We start from the raw sequence: 19,543 nt of genomic DNA, 5'->3' as shown, positions 1-19,543 counted from the left end.
GACGAGATGGTAATAGGCTGTGATTAGGTGTAAAGTGTACTGGCAGGGCAAAAGATAGCTGCCAGGTGTGAGAGAGAAACAAAAGGAAAGGGGGGGGGGGAAAGGAAAGGAGTGGAAAAATATAAGTGAAAATGAAATGGGGGCCGGGGTTATGATCTGAAATTGTTGAACTCGATATTGAGACCGGAAGGCTGCAGAGTGCCTAATCGGAAGATGAGGTGCTGTTCCTCGAGTTTACGTTGAGCTTCCGTGGAACAGTACAAGAGGCCAAGGACGGTGAGGTCCGAGTGGGAATGGAGCGGTGAATTGAAATGACAGGCGACCGGAAGCTCGGGGTCACCCTTACGGACTGAACGGAGGTGTTCCGCAAAGCGGTCACCCAATCTGCGTTTGGTCTCCCCAATGTAGAGGAGACCGCATCGTGAGCAGCGAATACAGTATACTAGATTGCGAGAAGTACAAGTAAATCGCTGTTTCACCTGGAAGGGGTGTTTGGGGCCCTGGACAGTGGGGAGGGGGGAGGTATAGGGGCAGGTGTTACATCTCCTCCGCTTGCACGGGAAGGTGCCAGGCGAAGGGGAAGGGCTGTTTGGGGTGATAGAGGAGTGGACTAGGGTGTCTCGGAGAGAGCGGTCCCTGCGGAATGCTGAAAGGGGAGGGGAGGGGAAGATACATTTGGTGGTGGGATCACTTTGGAGGTAGCGGAAATGCCGGAGGATGATCCGTTGAATGTGGAGGCTGGTGGGGTGAAAGGTGAGGACAAGGGGAACCCGATCGTGGTTCCGGGAGGGAGGGGCAGGGGTGAGGGCAGAGGTGCGGGAGATAGAACTGACACGGTCGAGGGCAGTGTCAACCACGGTAGAGGGGAATCCTCGGTTGCGGAAAAAGGAAGACATGTCTGAAGCACTGGTGTGGAAGGTGGCATCGTCGGAGCAGATACGGCGGAGGCGGAGAAACTGGGAGAATGGAATAGAGTCCTTACAGGAAGCGGGGTGGGAGGAAGTGTAGTCCAGGTAGCTGTGGGAGTCAGTGGGCTTGTAGTAAATATTGGTCGATAACCTATCCCCAGAGATGGAGACGGAGAAGTCGAGGAAGGGAAGGGAAGAGTCCGAGATGGACCATGTGAAGGTGAGGGAAGGGTGGAAATTGGAGGCAAAGTGAATGAAATTGTCAAGTTCGGGGCGAGAGCAGGAAACGGCACCGATACAGTCATCAATGTATCGGAAAAAGAGGTGAGGGAGGGGACCCGAGTAGGACTGGAATAAAGATTGTTCCACATAGCCCACGAAAAGGCAGGCATAGCTAGGACCCATGCGGGTACCCATGGCAACACCTTTGATTTGGAGGAAATGAGTGGAGTTAAAGGAGAAGTTGTTCAATGTGAGAACAAGTTCAGCCAGGCGGAGGAGGGTCCTCCGGCATTTCCGCTACCTCCAAAGTGATCCCACCACCAAATGTATCTTCCCCTCCCCTCCCCTTTCAGCATTCCGCAGGGACCGCTCTCTCCGAGACACCCTAGTCCACTCCTCTATCACCCCAAACAGCCCTTCCCCTTCGCCTGGCACCTTCCCGTGCAAGCGGAGGAGATGTAACACCTGCCCCTATACCTCCCCCCTCCCCACTGTCCAGGGCCCCAAACACCCCTTCCAGGTGAAACAGCGATTTACTTGTACTTCTCGCAATCTAGTATACTGTATTCGCTGCTCACGATGCGGTCTCCTCTACATTGGGGAGACCAAACGCAGATTGGGTGACCGCTTTGCGGAACACCTCCGTTCAGTCCGTAAGGGTGACCCCGAGCTTCCGGTCGCCTGTCATTTCAATTCACCGCTCCATTCCCACTCGGACCTCACCGTCCTTGGCCTCTTGTACTGTTCCACGGAAGCTCAACGTAAACTCGAGGAACAGCACTTCATCTTCTGATTAGGCACTCTGCAGCCTTCCGGTCTCAATATCGAGTTCAACAATTTCAGATCATAACCCCGGCCCCCATTTCATTTTCACTTATATTTTTCCACTCCTTTCCTTTCCCCCCCCCCTTTCCTTTTGTTTCTCTCTCACACCTGGCAGCTATCTTTTGCCCTGCCAGTACACTTTACACCTAATCACAGCCTATTACCATCTCGTCTAGCTTCTAATCTCTTTTACTTCTTTTGGTTCTTTTATTCTTTTGTCCGATCGCAGCCCTGCCTTCGATCTAGTTCCTTTTCTCTCCAGTTTTGAAGAAGGGTCAAACCCGAAACGTCAACTCCAATTTCTCTCCACGGATGTTGCCTGACTTGCTGAGTTTTTCCAGCATTTTCTGTTGCTATTTCGGATTTCCAACATCTGCAGTATTTTGCTATCGTACTAGATGCAGGAAGGATGTTCCCGATGGTCGGGGAGTCCAGAACCAGGGGTCACAGTCTAAGGATAAGGGGTAAGCCATTTAGGACAGAGATGAGGAGGAATTTCTTCACCCAGAGAGTGGTGAACCTGTGGAATTCTCTACCACACAAGGCAGTAGAGGCCAATTCATTAAATATATTCAAGAAGGAGTTAGATATATTTCTTAAGGCTAAAGGGATCAAGGGATATGGGGAGAAAGCAGGGACAGGGTACTGAATTTGGATGATCAGCCATGATCTCATTAAATGGTGGAACAGGCTCGAGGGGCCGAATGGCCTACTCCTGCTCCTATCTTCTATGTTTCTATGACCACATAATATGTTTTAAGTGTTGGTTGAAGGATAAACATTGGCCAGGACACCGGGGAGAACTCCCCTGCTTTTCTTTGAAATAGTGCCATGGGGTCTTTTACATCCACCTGAGAGAGCAGACGGGACCTCGGTTTAACGTCTCATCCGAAAGTCGGCACCTCCAACAGTGCAGCACTCCCTCAGTCTGGACTTTTGTGCTCGGGTCTCTGGAGTGGGACTTGAACTCCCAATCTTCTGACTCCAGGATGATGGGGGGGGGGGCGGGCATGCAAGTGTGTTACCGACACTGTATTGTAGTGCCCCACCTTTTCTCTGAAGGCTCAGATTCCTAATGGCTGCTGTTACCAATGGGTTCGACCTGTGGAACTGAACCGCAGAGATCAGGAAAGCCCCAGGTTCGATCTTCAGTTTGCACTCTGTGAACTGATCTCCCTCAAGTTAGTGCAGTTGCCTTTAATATTCCAGGGCTAGGCAGGGGAGGTAGCCGCCAGTGTTCCCACTTTATGATAACTCTCCAGTTACCCTCCCTGCTGAGAATGCGCAGACATACTGACACTCTGGCCCCGATTTTCCCCCAGCCGTCGGGCGGGTTTTCAGGCGTGTGTGTGGGGGGGGGGGAATCCTAAATTTGGGGGCCCCGACACCATCCCGCCCAAAATCCCGCCCCGCGTAAGTTTCAGGGGCAGCGGGTACCCGCCCCGCACTGGGACCTGCCGAAACCAGGCGGGAAGGGATTAGTGCCAATTAACTGCCTGTTAACAGGTAGTTAACGGGCAGTTTTTAGCCTAATCCCTATTTTATGGGGTTTCGTGTGGGTTTCCCGACGGCTCCAAACCACGCCAGGTTAGAGCAGGCGGGCCGTCGGGTTGAAGGAGTTGGAGGGGTCGCGATGTCGGTGTTCAGGTGAGTGATGGGTGCATGAGTGTAAAGGTAAGTGTGTTTGGTGTGTCTAAAGCGTGTAAAGAACTTTTACTTACCTGTACTTACCTTCACAGCCTTTCTTCCTGTAGCCGTCGGGAGCCCATCACTCAGCCGGAACTTAAAGCTGAATGGCTGCGATCTGTCAAAAGTGACAGCCTTCAGCTTTGAGTGCCGGTAAGAGTTCTAACTGAGTCTGTGCAGAATGACTCATGGTAGAACTCAGAGTGTCAGTCTTTCACAGCTTCAAACAGCTGTGAAACGCTGATATTTCATCTGTCAAAAACTCTTGACAGATGAAATTGCAGTCTGTGACGTCACCTGTTGCCGGGTGGCCCTTAATTGCCCCAGCGGGCTCAACAAGGTCAATCAAGGGAAAATCGCGCGGATTGGCCGGACGTCGAAGTAGGCGGGTCAAAAACCCGAAAGGGGAAGTCCCGCCTTCCCGACAGGTTCGGCAAAATCTACCCCCGAGCTCACATGAGGAATGGCCATTCAGATGAAGTTACCCCACTGCTGGTGTCATGGAACAAATCTATCCCTCCCCCCACTCCAGTGGCTCCACCCTGGTACAGAATCCTTTCCACCCCCCTGTGACTCCATCCCTGTATACAGCTTCCCCACTCAAACACTCTCCACAACCCCCCAAAAAGTTACCCCCAAACCATCATCCTGAACCAGAGCGAATTTATTCAGAATTAAAATTGAATTCAAATGTTGGATCCCTGAAACATGGATCTGTGAACCTGTCACACAAAATTCTTTTGGGACGGGACGGAAAACATTGGGGGGTAAAGTTCAACTTCGGGGGTGCAAAACGGCCCATTATTCACCTGCCCAGTGGAAAATCGCCCCCACCCAAATTCAATGTCACCCCCATTGTGTCTGAACTATTGTGTCAGTAAAGAGGTATTGTTTTGTAGATTGAAGTTAGCAATTGTTTAAGAGTATAAAACGTGCGTATTTCTCTCTCTATCTCTCTCTATCTTACCATGATAAAGTTTTGTCGACATGAACACTGGGGTAAATATTGTACACTTATCGTGGGTTCATGGGGCCCACTGAAAGTTTAAAAAAAAAACAAATTTGTTTGTGGTGGCGGCACTTAATTGCCCATCCCCAGTCGTCCTGAGAAGGTGGTGGTGGTGGGCCTGCCCCTTTAAGAGACTGAGTGGCTTGCAAGGCTACTTTAGAGAGTCACCCACAGAGTGGACTAGAATCACGTGAAGGCCAGATGGGGTAAGGGAGGCAGCTTCCCTTTCCTGAATGACAGTCTGGCAGGTTTCATGATCATTTTCTGGTGTCAGTCCACAAGTTACCAAATGTATTGAATTTAATTTCGCATAAGGCCACGGTGGGATTTGAAATCGCGACCTCTGGGTTGCTCGTCCGGTACTATTGCGAGTCCAGTGCCACAACTACTACATTACCATATCTATTGTAGGGGGTTTTGGTTTGGGGTTTGTGTCTGGTCAGTCAGTCGTGTGTCTGAGCTGCTCCAGCCCCGTGCGGCTCGAATTGCTTCCCCTTTGGTTCTGACCACCGGACTTATTTACAAGTAGTGATATAGACAAACAAGACCAGTGGTTCGGTGCAAAGAAAACCAATGTTTATTAAAATAGAGAACAATTACTATACAGAGAAAAATCACTATGGATACAGCACAATTACACTTAACGGGGGAGGAGAAACGGACACATCGAGGGAAAATGACTAAAATGACACTTTAGCAATTCCCCTTAACTCCCTTTACACCTATCTAGATTATCTTGTGATGGGCCAGAAAATTGATGCTCACCAGTCTAGGATGTTGAAACGCCTGCTCCGTGCCCTGTTGCCTGCCGATGTCTTAGGTTTTCACCGCCCAAAGCAAAGATATCCCAGTAATTTAAACGTAACTGCGGGTATTCTACTTCCCTGGACGGGCTCTTCGTCGATGGTCCTCTTGCTGGGTTGATGGTAAGGCAGGGCACCGGAGCCGAGGCGGGAGAGAGAGAGAGAGATGGCCTCCCGAGGGACTAGTTATACCCTTCCCGGTAGCCCTTATCTCCCGCCAGATCAGTTCATTTCTTTTGTCTAATCTAGACATATTGAAACTCATACAAAAGGTACCGATCTGGGCCCATCGACCTGGATGGCCGGTAATCGGTTTTACTGATCTCATCAGTGTTCCCCTTTGTCCAACTGGTTTCGTGATGGGGGCCATTCCAGTCTGAATGCCCCGTTGATCGTTTTGAAGTACTTAGGTAAACAGTGTTGATGTTCTCTAAGCGAAGGCCTGAATGCGGCTGAGCTTGTCCCACTACATATTCAATAGGCCCTGACTGCTGTTGATTGTTTGTGCAAACAACCTTGATGGCTTTTAATCAGAGGCCCGAATGCCACTGGGTTTGCTTCTAATGCATAAATGCAGAAGGTCTGTCTGCATTCAAGTTCTGGAAAGTTCCTCCTCACAGTCATCAGAATACAAGCTGTCAGTCCAAACTGAAACTTACAGGCTTTGGCCATGGGGCTGACCGCAGCCATCTTGTTGCGCCCTAGATTTTAAACTCAGTCCAACCAGGGTTTCTTTAATAAACCAAAAGTAAATCTTTGGGGGAGACATGAAATTTGCGAATCCTTTCACTATAAAAGATTCTTCAGTTAGTAATTAATCTATGATATTCAGCTCCTAGAATAATTTCAACAACAGCTAGCATTTGTTTAGCGTCTTTTTAATATCATAAACGGCCCAAAGCGCTTCACAGAGTTGTCGGGGGGAAAAAATGGATGCTGAGACAAAGATGATGATGTTAGGAGGAGTGATCAATAGTTTGGTCAAGGAAGTGTCTTAAAGGAAAAGGAGGTGGAGGAGGTTTCAGGAAGAATTCCAGAACATAGTGCCTAGGCAGCTGAAGACACGGCTACCGATAGTGGGATGAACGGAAGGAGGATGCACAAGGGGCCAGACTGAGAGGAACAGAGTTTGGGGATTGGAGGAGGTTAGCGAGATGAGGAGGGGCAACACCAGGATGAAAATGTTAGATTTGATGTGTTGTGTGGGGAGGATGAAAATGTTAGATTTGATGTGTTGTGTGTGGGGGGGGGGGGGGCGCTGGGAACTAATATCGGTCAGCGAGGACAGGTGTTCTATGCAAGTGGGACTTGGTGCGGGATAGGATATGGGCAACAGAGTTTTGGGTCAGTTAAAGTTCGCAGCGGGTAAAGGATAGGAGACTGACTGGGAGAGTATTGGAATAGTGAAACCTGAGGTGGAAAAGGCATGGATGAGGCTTTCGGTGACAGGCTGAGGTGCGGTGGAGGTGGGCACTGTTACGAAGGTAGAGGTAGGTAGCTTTTAATGACCGAGGGGATCTGGAGTTGGAAGATCAGCTCAGGGTCAAATATGACACTAGGTTGCAAATAGTCTAATTTAGCTTGAAGGCAGTGTCTGGCATGGGTGGCAAGGGTAGCGAGTGTGTGGTGGGGGCCAAAGACGATGGGTTTGGTCATCCTAGTGTTTAGCTGGAAATAGTTGTGGCTCATCCAACACTTGATGTTGGATAAAATTATGAGGGGCTTAGATAAAGTGGATAGAAAGAACCTATTTCCCTTAGCAGAGGGGTCAAAAACCAGAGGGCACAAAGTAATTGGTGGAAGGTTTAGAGGGGATTTGGGGGGAAATGTCTTCACCCAGAGGGTGGTGGGGGTCTGGAACTCACTGCCTGAAAGGGTGGTAGAGGCAGGAACCCTAACCACATTTAAAAAGTACTTGGATGTGCACTTGGGATGCTGTAACCTGCAGGGCTACGGACCAAGAGCTGGGAAGTGGGATTAGGCTGGAGAGCTCTTTGTTGGCCGGCGTGGACACGATGGGCCGAAATGGCCTCCTTCCGTGCTGTAACTTTCTATGATCCTATGATAAGCAGTTGGACAACACAGACAGTGGAGGAGTTGAGAGGGGTGCTGGAGAAATGGAGCTGGTGTAGTCGGCGTACGTGTGGAAGCTGTTATCTCTGTTGATAATGTCACCAAGAGGTAGCATGTAAATGAAGGAAGAGGAGGGGGGCCCAAGGATGGATTCTTTGAGGAACCCGAGGTGACGGTGCGTGGATGGGAATAAGAGCTGTGATTGGATAAACAAGAGTGGAACCAAACCAGGGCAGTCCCATGTGCTGGATAGCGGAAGAGGGGATGATGTGGTCAACTGGGTCAAAGGATACAGAGAGGTTGAGGAGGACAAGGAGGGGCAGTACACCACAGCTACAGTGAAAGTCGCTGGTAATTTTGTTTAGTGCCGTTTTGCCGTCAGAGGGGAGGGGCAGAACCCGGACTGGAGAGATTCAAGCAGAAAATTGAGGGAACGATGGGCATGGATCTGGGAGGTGACAACAGGTTACATAGAAAGCATAGACGATAGGAGCAGGAGTAGGCCATTCGGCCCCTCAAGCCTGCTCCGCCATTCAATGAGATCATGGCTGATCATCCAAATTCAGTACCCTGTCCCTGCCTTCTCCCCGTATCCCTTGATCCCTTTAGCCTTAAGAAATATATCAAACTCCTTCTTGAATATATTTAATGAATTGGCCTCAACTGCCTTGTGTGGTAGAGAATTCCACAGGTTCACCACTCTCTGGGTGAAGAAATTCCTCCTTATTTCAGTCCTAAATGGCTTACCCCTTATCCTTAGACTGTGACCCTGGTTCTGGACTCCCCCGCCATCTACTTTTGAGAGGACAGGAGGTTGGAGATGGGCCAGTAGTTTGCAAGGACAGAGGGACCGAAGCTGGGTTTTTTCAGAAGTGGGTGATGACAGCGGTTTTGAGAGGGAGGGGGAATAGAGTGGGAGCCATTTACACTGCTCTGTGTGACCAAAAACATGCTTGAAAATTTGGGTTTGGAGAAGATTTGTGAAAGTAGAGAGAGAGAAGGGAAGAAACACAAACATTTAGGGAGGGAATTCCAGATAGTTTGGCTGAGGCAGAGGAAGAATCTGCCATCAAAGATGGGAAGTACAAAAGGCCAGAGTTGGAATAAAGATTGCTGGTGGGGTCATAAGACTGGAGATGGGAGAGGGTGGCGTGAGGCCATGCAACGATTTGAAGATGAGGATTTAAAATTCCATGCAGTGGGTGACGGGGAACTGGTGTAGATCAACAAGGGCAGGACTGGCGGGCAAGCGGGTCTGAAGTGTTGGACAGGATACAGGCATCTAAGTTTTGAACAAGTTGAGCTTCATGGAGAGAAACATTAAGGAGAACGTTGCAGGAACCGAGTGGAGATGATGAAAGTGTGGATAAGGGTTTTGCAGAGATGGAAGAAAGTGGTCTTGATGTGGGATAGGATATGAAACTGAGTTTAAAACTCAGCTCTGGATCGAAGAGGACACTGTGGCTAGGGATGAAGGTGGAGTCAGTGGTAAGGGAGCAGAGATAATGGGATAGGCCAAGAACAATGGCTTCAATCTTGCCACCGTTCAGTTCGAGGACATTTTGACATCCATGACTTCATGTCAAACCAGCAGTCCGGCAGCACAGAGTTGGTTGTGGGATCAAGGAATGTGGTGGCGAGCTAGAGGTGGGTGACAAGAGCTTACATGTGGAAGCAAACCCTGATTGCTGCAGGCGCTACTGCCAAGGGGCAACATGTAGATGAGGAAGTGGAGGATGTCACGATTGGACCCTGGAGGTCATGGTGGGGGGTGGTGGGTGCTGGATGAAAGCCATTGCTGGAGGTGCGCTGGCTGCGATTTGGGCAGGTCGGAGTGAAATCACGTGACGGAGGTCCCACTGAGCTGCATAACCTAGGCCAGGCGATGGAGAAGGATGGCTTGGGCATGGCTGACCACTAAATGTTGCGAAGCGGCAGAGCAGGACAAGGAAGGAGAACCTCAGAAGCTGCCACTTGTGATGTTAGCCTGGGCAGTCTCAGTGCTGCGAGCAGCAGCTTCCAACCAAAGGCAAGAGGATCCGAAACTCCCCTTAAACTGTCGAGATGCTACTTGCACGCTTTGTAACCGACAATATTAGCAACGGTGACGGTCACAGTAGGCGGCAACAAATCATAGGTAGGTATTGTCGAAGGAATAATTGACTGGCGGTCTGCTGGATGTAAGGCCTCCCTCTGTGCTGGACACTGGGCATTACCAGACTTCACCTCGCCTTATTCTACGCAGGCTGAACATTCTTTCCAATTGCGCTCACAACACAAAAGTGGCTTTTCAGCAGCGAAGGACGAGGCCTACTGTTAAATTGTTGATGCTATGCACCCTTGCAGATCCCGGTGGCGAACCAACAACTCAGAGTCATGACGGCACAGAAGGAGGTCATTCGGCCCATCGAGTCCGCGCCAGCTTTCTGCCGAGCAATCCAGTCAGTCCCATTCCCCCGCTCTATCCCCGTAGCCCTGCAAGTTTATTTCCCTCAAGTGCCTGTCCAGTCTCCCCTTGAAAACATTGAGTGTCTCCACTTCCACCACTTCCCTCGGCAGCGAATTCCAGGTCCTCGCCACTCGCTGTGTAAAAAAAAGTTTTTCCTTACATCCCCCCCTGTATCTCTTGCCCAAAACCTTAAATCTGTGTCCCCTAGTCCTCGTACCATCAACTAGTGGGATCAGCCTTTCCCCGTCTAGCCTATCTAAACCAGTCATAATCTTGTACACCTCTATCAAATCACCCCTCAACCTCCTTTGCTCTAATGAAAACAAATCCAGCTTCGCCAACCTGTCCTTGTAGCTAAGATCCCCCATCCCCGGAACCATTCTGGTAAATCTCCTCTGCACCCTCTCAAGGGCCTTCACATCCTTCCTAAAGTGTGGTGACCAGAACTGGACGCAATACTCCAGTTGTGGCCTAACCCAGCGCTTTATAAAAGTTCAGCATAACTTCTCTACTTTTATATTCAATACCTCTATTTATGAAGCCCAAGATCCCATATGCTATGTTAACCACTCTCTCAATATGTCCTGCCACCTTCAGGGACTTATGCACATTAACTCCCAGGTCCCTCTGCCCCTGCACACTCTTTAAAACTGTGCCATTAAGTGTATATTGCCTCTCCTTGTTCCTTCTGCCAAAATGCATCACCTCACACTTCTCTGTATTAAATTCCATCTGTCACTTGTCTGCCCATTCTGCTAGCCTTTCTACGTCCTGTTGCAGTCTTTGTTTTAAAGAAGGGAGCGCAGGAAATCTAGAAACTTCAGGCCCCTGGAAGGTCATCGTATTGCACAGGACATTATCGAATTACATTCCTGAGCAAGCATCTACTGCTGCAGATTTATTGGCCTTTCTTTGTATTTTAAATTAAAAATATGCAAATGAGTGTTTTGAAGGATGGCTGAGGTTATTTATAATGTTGTAATTTCAATACTGAAATCCAGTGTTATTAATTAAGGAACGCTGAAGAATATCATAGCTGCAGCTATCAAATATTCAGTGCATTATGAATTAAAGCATATTTTAGTTGTTTAATTTGGTGATATCCATGCTTGGGACATTAATCTAAAACCTGGGTGTTTTATAAAGCTGGAAAAGGCATTCAAAGGAAATAGTTGAGGCTTGTAATAAGGGAACATCTATAATTATGGGGGATTTTAACTATCATATAAATTGGACGAATCAAATTGGGCAGGGCTGCCTTGAGGATGAGTTCATTGAGTGTATTAGGGATGGGTTTCTTGAGCAGTATGTAACTGAACCAACCAGGGGGCAAGCAACCTTAGATCTGGTCCTGTGTAACGAGACAGGATTAATTAAAAATGTCCTGGTAAAGGATCCCCTTGGAATGAGTGACCATAACATGGTTGAATTCCATATTCAGTTAGAGGGTGAGGAGGCTGTATCTCAAACAAGCGTGCTAAGCTTGAATAAAGGAGACTATGAAGGTATGAGAGCGGAATTGAGTAAAGTGGATTGGGAAAATAGGTTAAAGGATAAGACGATACATGATCAGTGGTGTACATTTAAGGAGTTAATTTACAAATTCCAAAAGAAGTATATTCCACTGAGAAAAAAAGGGTGTAAAAGAAAAGACAGCCATCCGTGGCTAAGTAAAGAAATTAAGGATAGTATTCGACTAAAAACAAGGGCATATAAGGTAGCCAAATCTAGTGGGAGGATAGAGGATTGGGAAAACTTTAAAAGACAGCAAAAAATAACAAAAAGATTGATTAAGAAAGGGAAGATACATTATGAAAGTAAATTAGCAAAAAATATAAAGACAGATAGTAAGAGTTTTTATAGTTATATAAAAAGAAAAAGGGTGGCTAAAGTAAATGTTGGTCCCTTAGAGGATGAGACCGGGAAATTAATGGTGGGAAATATGGAGATGGCAAAAACACTGAATGAATATTTTACATCAGTCTTTACAGTAGAGGACACCAAGAATATCCCAACACTTGACAAGCAGGGGGCTATAGGGGGGGAGGAGCTAAATACGATTAAAATCACTAAGGAAGTAGTACTTGGTAAAATAATGGGACTCAAGGCGGATAAATCACCTGGACCTGATGGCTTACATCCCAGGGTTTTGAGGGAAGTGGCGGTAGGGATTGTGGATGCATTGGTAATAATCTTCCAAAACTCCCTGGACTCAGCAAAGGTCCCGGCAGACTGGAAAACTGCTAATGTAACACCCTTATTTAAAAAGGGCAGTAGACAGAAGGCTGGAAACTATAGACCGGTTAGCCTAACATCTGTGGTAGGTAAAATTTTGGAGTCCATTATTAAGGAGACAGTAACAGGACATTTGGATAATCATAATTTAATAAGACAAAGTCAGCATGGTTTTATGAAGGGGAAGTCATGTTTGACAAATTTGCTGGAGTTCTTTGAGGAAGTAACATATAGGGTGGATAAAGGTGAACCAGTGGACGTAGTGTATTTAGACTTCCAAAAGGCATTTGACAAGGTGCCACACAAAATATTATTGCTTAAGATAAAAAATCACAGGATTGGGGGTAATATTCTGGCATGGATAGAGGATTGGCTATCTAACAGAAGGCAGAGAGTTGGGATAAATGGTTCATATTCAGACTGGCAATCAGTAACCAGTGGTGTTCCGCAGGGGTCAGTGCTGGGTCCCCAACTCTTTACAATCTATATTAACGATTTGGAGGAGGGGACCGAGTGTAACACGTCAAAGTTTGCAGATGATACTAAGATGGGAGGGAAAGTAGTGAGTGAGGAGGACATAAAAAACCTGCAAGGGGACATAGACAGGCTAAGTAAGTGGGCAGAGATTTGGCAGATGGAATACAATACTGGAAAGTGTGAGGTTATGCACTTTGGCAGGAAAAATCGTAGAGCAAGTTATTATCTTAATGGCAAGAAACTTGAAAGTACTGAAGTACAAAGGGATCTGGGGGTCCTGGTGCACGAAACTCAAAAGGTTAGTATGCAGGTGCAGCAAGTGATTAAGAAGGCCAATGGAATGTTGGCTTTCATTGCTAGGGGGATAGAATATAAAAATAGGGAGGTATTGCTTCAGTTGTACAAGGTATTGGTGAGACCGCACCTGGAATACTGCATACAGTTTTGGTGTCCATACTTAAGAAAGGACATACTTGCTCTCGAGTCAGTACAAAGAAGGTTCACTCGATTAATCCCGGGGATGAGGGGATGGACATATGAGGAGAGGTTGAGTAGATTGGGACTCTACTCATTGGAGTTCAGAAGAATGAGAGGCGATCTTATTGAAACATATAAGATTATGAAGGGGTTGGATCGGGTGGATGCAGGGAGGATGTTCCAGATGATGGGTGAAACTAGAACTAGGGGGCATAGTCTTAGAATAAGGGGCTGCTCTTTCAAAACTGAGATGAGGAGGAACTACTTCACTCAGAGGGTGGTAGGTCCATGGAATATGCTGCCCCAAAAAGCTGTCGAAGCTACATCATTACATAAATTTAAAACAGAAATAGACAGTTTCCTAGTAGAAAAGGGAATTAAGGGTTACGGGGAGCGGGCAGGAATTTGGACATGAGTCTAGGTTCGGATAGGTCATGGCCCTGTGGGTAGCGGAGCGGGCCCAGGGGCCGTGTAGCCTGATCCTGCTCCTGTTTTCGTGTGTCTAATGCTGTTAGATTCAGGAGATAGTCCTGTCATAGTGGATTGGCGGTTAGGATCAGATCAGCCATGATCTTATTGAATGGCGGAGCAGGCTCGAGGGGCCAATTGGCCTACTCCTGCTCCTATTTCTTATGTTCTTATATGTTCTTACTCAAGGGGAGGATAAAAGAAATGCAGGTATCTTGATTAATAAACCATGGCAACAATATTTTAACAGAATTGATTTTCAAGGCCATGAAGGTAGAACTAGTGTAAGATAAATTGAAAAATAAAACGTGTGAAAGGAAACTAAGGAAAGTGAAATATTTTTTAGAGAGTGCTTATCATCTTCATAAAGAAGTGTTTGACAAGTCTTTAATTATTTTGCTTACAAATGCTCATGCAATGAAGTAAATCTCGTCAGAACATCTTCATATTACCTTGCGTCAGGTCAAACACACAGCTGTTCCTCCTCTCCAAGTAAGCAAGAAATAGGTTTTTTTAACCACTTTTCCTGAAGGTAGTGCCCCTTTAAGGTATCCTGATACTCGAGAGATCTAGGAATCACGGTGAATACTTGGCAGTTGGATCCAGATTGCGCTGGAGAAAAATGACTGATGGGGGTGCCTGAAAAAGTAGGTAGCGGAGTGGTATTCCTCAAGAAAGGTTTGGTGCGTGTCAGAGTCACAACTTCAGCGTTTTATGAAGCCTGCGTTGCACTCTGTGGGTTTTCTCCCTTCTCTCTGTCTTGTCGTCATGGCAGAGAGGCAGCTTCCGTAAGGAGATTTGAGTCTTCTGTAAACTGAGACACATTCCTTTATCTTTACTGTGAGGAGGGCAGCATGCCTTGGGACTAACAATTGCCTCTGCACTGTGATACAAAGCGCTGGGGATTGAGTTAGATGCCCATTACTTTCTCCTGTTGTCTGCACAAGGTGTTTTGGTTAGAAAAATGGGGTTACATAAGAACATAAGAAATAGAAGCAGGAGTCGGCCATTTGGCCCCTCGAGCCTGCTCTGCCATTCAATAAGATCATAGCTGATCCAATCTTGGCCTCAACTCCACTTTCCCGCTCTCTCCCCATACCCCTTGTTCCCCTGTAGCTCAAATATCTGTCTATCTTCGCCTTGAATATATTCAGTGACTCCGCCTCCACAGCTCTCTGGGGTAGAGAATTCCAAAGAGTCACGACCCTCTGAGAGAAGAAATTCCTCCTCATCTCTGTTTTAAATGGCGACCCCTTATCCTGAAACTATGCCCCCTAGTTCTAGATTCCCCCACGTGGGGAAACATCCTCCCTGCATCTACCCTGTCGAGTCCCCTCAGAATCTTACATGTTTCAATAAGATCACCTCTCATTCTTCTAAACTCCAATGAGTATAGGCCCAACCTGATCAACCTTTCTTCATAAGACAACCCCTTCATCTCAGGAATCAACCTCGTGAACCTTCTCTGACCTGCCTCAAATGCAAGTATATCCCTCAAATAAGGAGACCAAAACTGCATGCAGTACCCCAGGTGTGATCTCGCCAGCGCCAGGGTTGGGTGAAGGTGTTTAAAACAATGTTGGGATGGGACAGAGTCAATAGAAACGGACTGTTTCTAGTGGTCGTGGGGCATTTAGATACAAGATTAAATGTAAGAGATTTAGGATAGACCAGAGACAAAGCGGTTTTTTTCTAGAGTGTTGTGCGACTATGGAATGCACTAAAAAAGTTAGTGATTGAAGCAGAGACCATGTAAGAGTAGGTGAGATAGGTGGTTGCAGGAAAGTGGGATAAAGGGAACATGGGAACAGGACTATTGCTTGTAATGATGATAAACACCAATACAGACTGGTTGGGCCTAATGGCCTGTTTCCATGTTGTAATTCCAATATGTAAATATCATGCTTCAGACCATTATGTTCTGTTTACAAGTAATCGTACAGGTTTATTTACAAGTAATAAGATGCACCGAAGCAGTAAGACATATCAAGAAACTAGCAGTACAACTTGAGTGGACTGATTCGATCTTTGTTGTTTTAACATATGCCCTTATAGAATGTATTTTGTGTGCAGTAGGCAAGATTTGTTGAATGAAACAGGCTGATGCCGATTGCCTAATGGGATGCCATAGTAAACAACGTGATTCTTGCATGTGCCTCAACAGGTTCAGCTTCATAAGCAAATTTAACTGAGCTTAAGTTGAGCTGCGGTGATTTTTTTTAATCGTAAAAGTCACGGGGCAAAGTTGAAAGTTTAAATATCTTCCAAGCAATATCCCTTGATGGGTCAGCCATCAATGACTTTGCCTCTTAACCCTGTCTGAAGACTCTCTCCTACATTAACACTAACACTGCCCAGTCACCAAGCAATCTTTGACCTAATTAATCCGAGTAGAGGCAGTGGCACCATTAGAGAAGGTTCGCCAACTCTCATCAAAAACATGGATGGATCTGGTCAGCTTTGTGCATCGGCCATTCCCCTGCTGTAAAGACAAAGGAGCTCCTTGTAAAGATGCAGCTAGCGATCACATTTACCCTATCTAAAAGCATTAAAAAAAATAGAATGCAAAAATCTCCCAAATAATCCAGACTCTTGTAGAGCTGGTCGGGCCAAGGACACTCCCCCTTGTGACAATATAAGAAAAATGAAAGGCCATTTACCATGACTTGATAGTTGTTTGAGAGTTCTGGTGAAGCCCAATATCCCCTTCAGCACCTCGCCATATCTTCTTACAGAAGGCACCAGGAGCGTTGAGGCTGCTGCCGTTTAGTGCTAGGAGTCAAGAGCATGACTTGGTTTCCGGAGCACGAGATTGAGATGGTGACCTCTTTGCTCCTGAAGCTATATCGGTGACTGGACAACAGGTCGAGAGGAAGATATCGCAGCAGCTGCTTACTTACAATGATTTTTCTATGAGCGCAAATTGAATTGGCAACATTGCTACTGGTCTGGAGTTATTGGTCGGACAGTCTGGTCTTCTGGATACGTCTTGTGTTTGCGACAATGCCAGCTGAAGTAAACCGGCCAGGGCCATAGCTAATTATGATAGCAAAATACTGCGGATGCTGGAAATCCGAAATAACAACAGAAGACGCTGGAAAAACTCAGCAGGCCAGGCAACATCCGTGGAGGGAGAAATAGAGTCAACGACCCAGAAATTCGGGTCTCCACGGGTGAGTACGCACAGGGTACTCACCCGTAGGCCCAATGGAAGTGCCGGTTTCCTGCATGCACTGCGCATGCGCGGGAAACCGGCACTTCCGTTCCCCTGAACGAAGGGGTTCAGAGGTCAAACACGTGCGCGGGAGAGGCTGCGCGTGCGCATCGAACTTCGTTTTTTTTTTTAACAGGTTTTCCCGGGAGGGTAAGTCTCCAGAAGTTAGACATGTAAAAAGCAGGCGTAAGGCCTGCTTTTTACAAGGTAAGTGGTGAATTAATTAAAATTAAAACATTTTTTCCACAGGTTTATTATTTTTAAATACTTTAAAGCAAGGTAAGTTTATTTTTAGCCCCGTTATAAAATTATTTTTTTCAAAAATTTAAATTATTGTTTAAAATAGTTATTTCATGTAATTTATAGTTTATTTAAAAAATGTGATGTTTTTTTAAAATTTATTTGAAGATTTAGTGCTGTTTTTGGGCCGTAGTATTTATAAGTCTTGACAGCTCTTCCTGTCAATCTTATGAATGGAGCATTCCCTGCTCCGATTGGCTCCCCATGGCCCACGTGATCCCAGGGGACGCATCGAACTAACTGCGCCCCTGGGATACGCAAGCACTGCGCGCCGGCAGCTGGACCAGGCCCCGGATCGGAATTCCACGGGGGCCCACAGCTCAACGGCCGGCGCGCAAGGTAAGTGCAGATCGGGGGCTTGCAGTCGCGGGAAGCCCCCGACCCGAATTTCTGGGCCAACGTTTCAGGTCGAAACCCTTCTTCAGAACTGAGGAAAAAAAAGATAGGAAATGAAATAGATTAAAAGGCAGTTTGGGGGCTGGGAAATGGGGGAGGGGATGAAAGAAGAGACATTAAGAGATATTCAAGGTGAGACGAGGTGGTAATAGGACAGGTAAAGATTCTAATTATTCTAATGTTGAGAACCTGGGATCAAGATTTTGAAGGAAATGTTTAACCTTCTTTGATTTGGCTGATTTGGGGCCTTTGGTCGTTGCAGATGACTTTTCAGCAAATATACTATTCAAGAACTCTCCATATCCACAGTCATGATAAGTGACTCCATCCTTCAGGAGGAGGAATACTGGAGTTGGGCCCAGTATTGATGGCATGTTTGATGATCTCTGACCAATACTTTTGACCCTATCTGAGGACGATGGGGCTTGGAGCTGCTGTCAGATTGTCCCACTGGCAACCTCGCATCTTTTCACCTCGGCACTGTGTGTGTGGAGTTAGGATTCTTCGTCCTTTTGTTCTTCCCCCATCTGTAGACGCATTACTGCTTTTTGGTAATTGCTGCCGTGCGTCTTTCAGTAAGACAAGACTATGGACCGGTGCCAAGGGTTAGTTGCGTGGCTGATACGTGATACTCGGCAGCGCTAAATATGATCTGCCTGATTCTGAACCTAGATGGAAGTCTGGGTGTCTTGACTAGTTGACGGAATGCTGGCCTGAGGTCGCAGGTTCCTGCCCGAGATCACTCCAGTTGGCCCAGTTGTACGCTTGGCATTCCTTTAAAGGTGCCACTGGGAAAAGCTACTTGGATACAAGCTCAAGGTGGTCAGATGTTTTGTTAACTGCTTTGGGGGCGGTGGGGGAGTCAGCAGCACTGGATTTAAATGAGGCGTGCCTCTGGTCGGAGAGTGAACTCAGTAACTTTGGATACTAGGGTGCTAGGCAATTTTCCTGTTTGTGTGTGTTTATATGAACACTAAACATTTCAATTGAAGGTGCAGACCTAGTAATGACTCTTGGTAATATTAATCAACAGATATTTAATGAATTCATGTGACAGCCCTCTGCTCGCTGTTTAAACGTAGGATGTCAACCTGTTTATTTTAAATGGCGTAACCCTACCATTAATTTAGCGGGCAGAGGAATCCCAAAAGAACGCGTTAAGCATTTGTTCGCTTCCATTGCCGGCGGTAATTTCTAAGCTGCAAAGTATATTTAAAAGCAGAGTGCCAGATAGACAAAACCTTCGGTCATCGTGCTTTGTTTTAGATTCAATCCTGTTCTAATTTATGATACTTTTTTTCTTTCTTTCCTCCCCCAGTTCTGGTCTTCCTTCCCTCAAGCTGCAGACATGGGTCTTAAGACTGCGTTACCCAAGGCGGAGCTGTGCCTTTACACTCTGGTGTTGTCCCTGGCCATTCTGTGGGCGGCAAGCTGGATCTTTGAAGCCTCGACGGGTAATGTGAAGGAGGTTTATCAATCGGCACTCATTTGTCTCTTCCCCCCCCCCCCCCCCCCCCCCCCCTCAAAATCATTCTCTTTGTATGTCTTAATAGTTAAGTCACAGGAGGATATGTTGATAGGGGGAGATGAAGTAGGGGTGGGAGGAGAATCGTGTGGAGCACAAACACCGGCATAGACCAGTTGGGCCGAATGGCCTGTTTCTGTGCTGTCAAATCTATGTAAAGTTCCAACGGGAGCCGGTTGCGCAGCAGCAAACCTTCATGAACCCTTTACAAGTCTCTCGCAAACAGTCATCTGAAATTCTGTATCCAAAATATAGGAGCAGGAGCAGGCCATTCAGCCCGTCGAGCTTATTCCGCCATTCAATTCGATCATGGCTGATCTGTATCTTAACTCCAAATTCAAACAGTTAGCCATCAATTTTGTAATACCCATTCTTCTAATTTTTCCTGTAATTGTATTCCCCTTTCCATTTACCTTTCCCAATGTCCTGCACGGTCAGTAGATAGTCTTCTCCCAGGCCACTGCCAGTGCCCCCTG

General features: G+C 46.9%; 1 protein-coding gene across 2 annotated transcripts in view; it reads left to right on the top strand.

Moving 5' to 3' along the window:
* hhatlb (hedgehog acyltransferase like, b) overlaps positions 1-19,543 on the top strand; it is an 84,986-nt gene that overhangs the window by 1,549 nt on the left and 63,894 nt on the right. For both annotated transcript variants that reach the window (XM_085987439.1, XM_085987438.1), the window contains exon 2: positions 18,861-18,996. In XM_085987439.1, the coding sequence (XP_085843565.1) occupies positions 18,891-18,996 (106 nt within the window). In that variant the 5' untranslated portion in view covers positions 18,861-18,890. The remainder of the gene's footprint in view (positions 1-18,860; positions 18,997-19,543) is intronic.

This window comes from Somniosus microcephalus, chromosome 5 (assembly GCF_052327205.1).
Source record: "Somniosus microcephalus isolate GS21.2 chromosome 5, FLI_Smic_1.0, whole genome shotgun sequence".
Taxonomy (NCBI): domain Eukaryota; kingdom Metazoa; phylum Chordata; class Chondrichthyes; order Squaliformes; family Somniosidae; genus Somniosus; species Somniosus microcephalus.
Note: the sequence above shows the minus strand (reverse complement) of the source record. Positions and strands in the feature narration are given on the sequence as shown.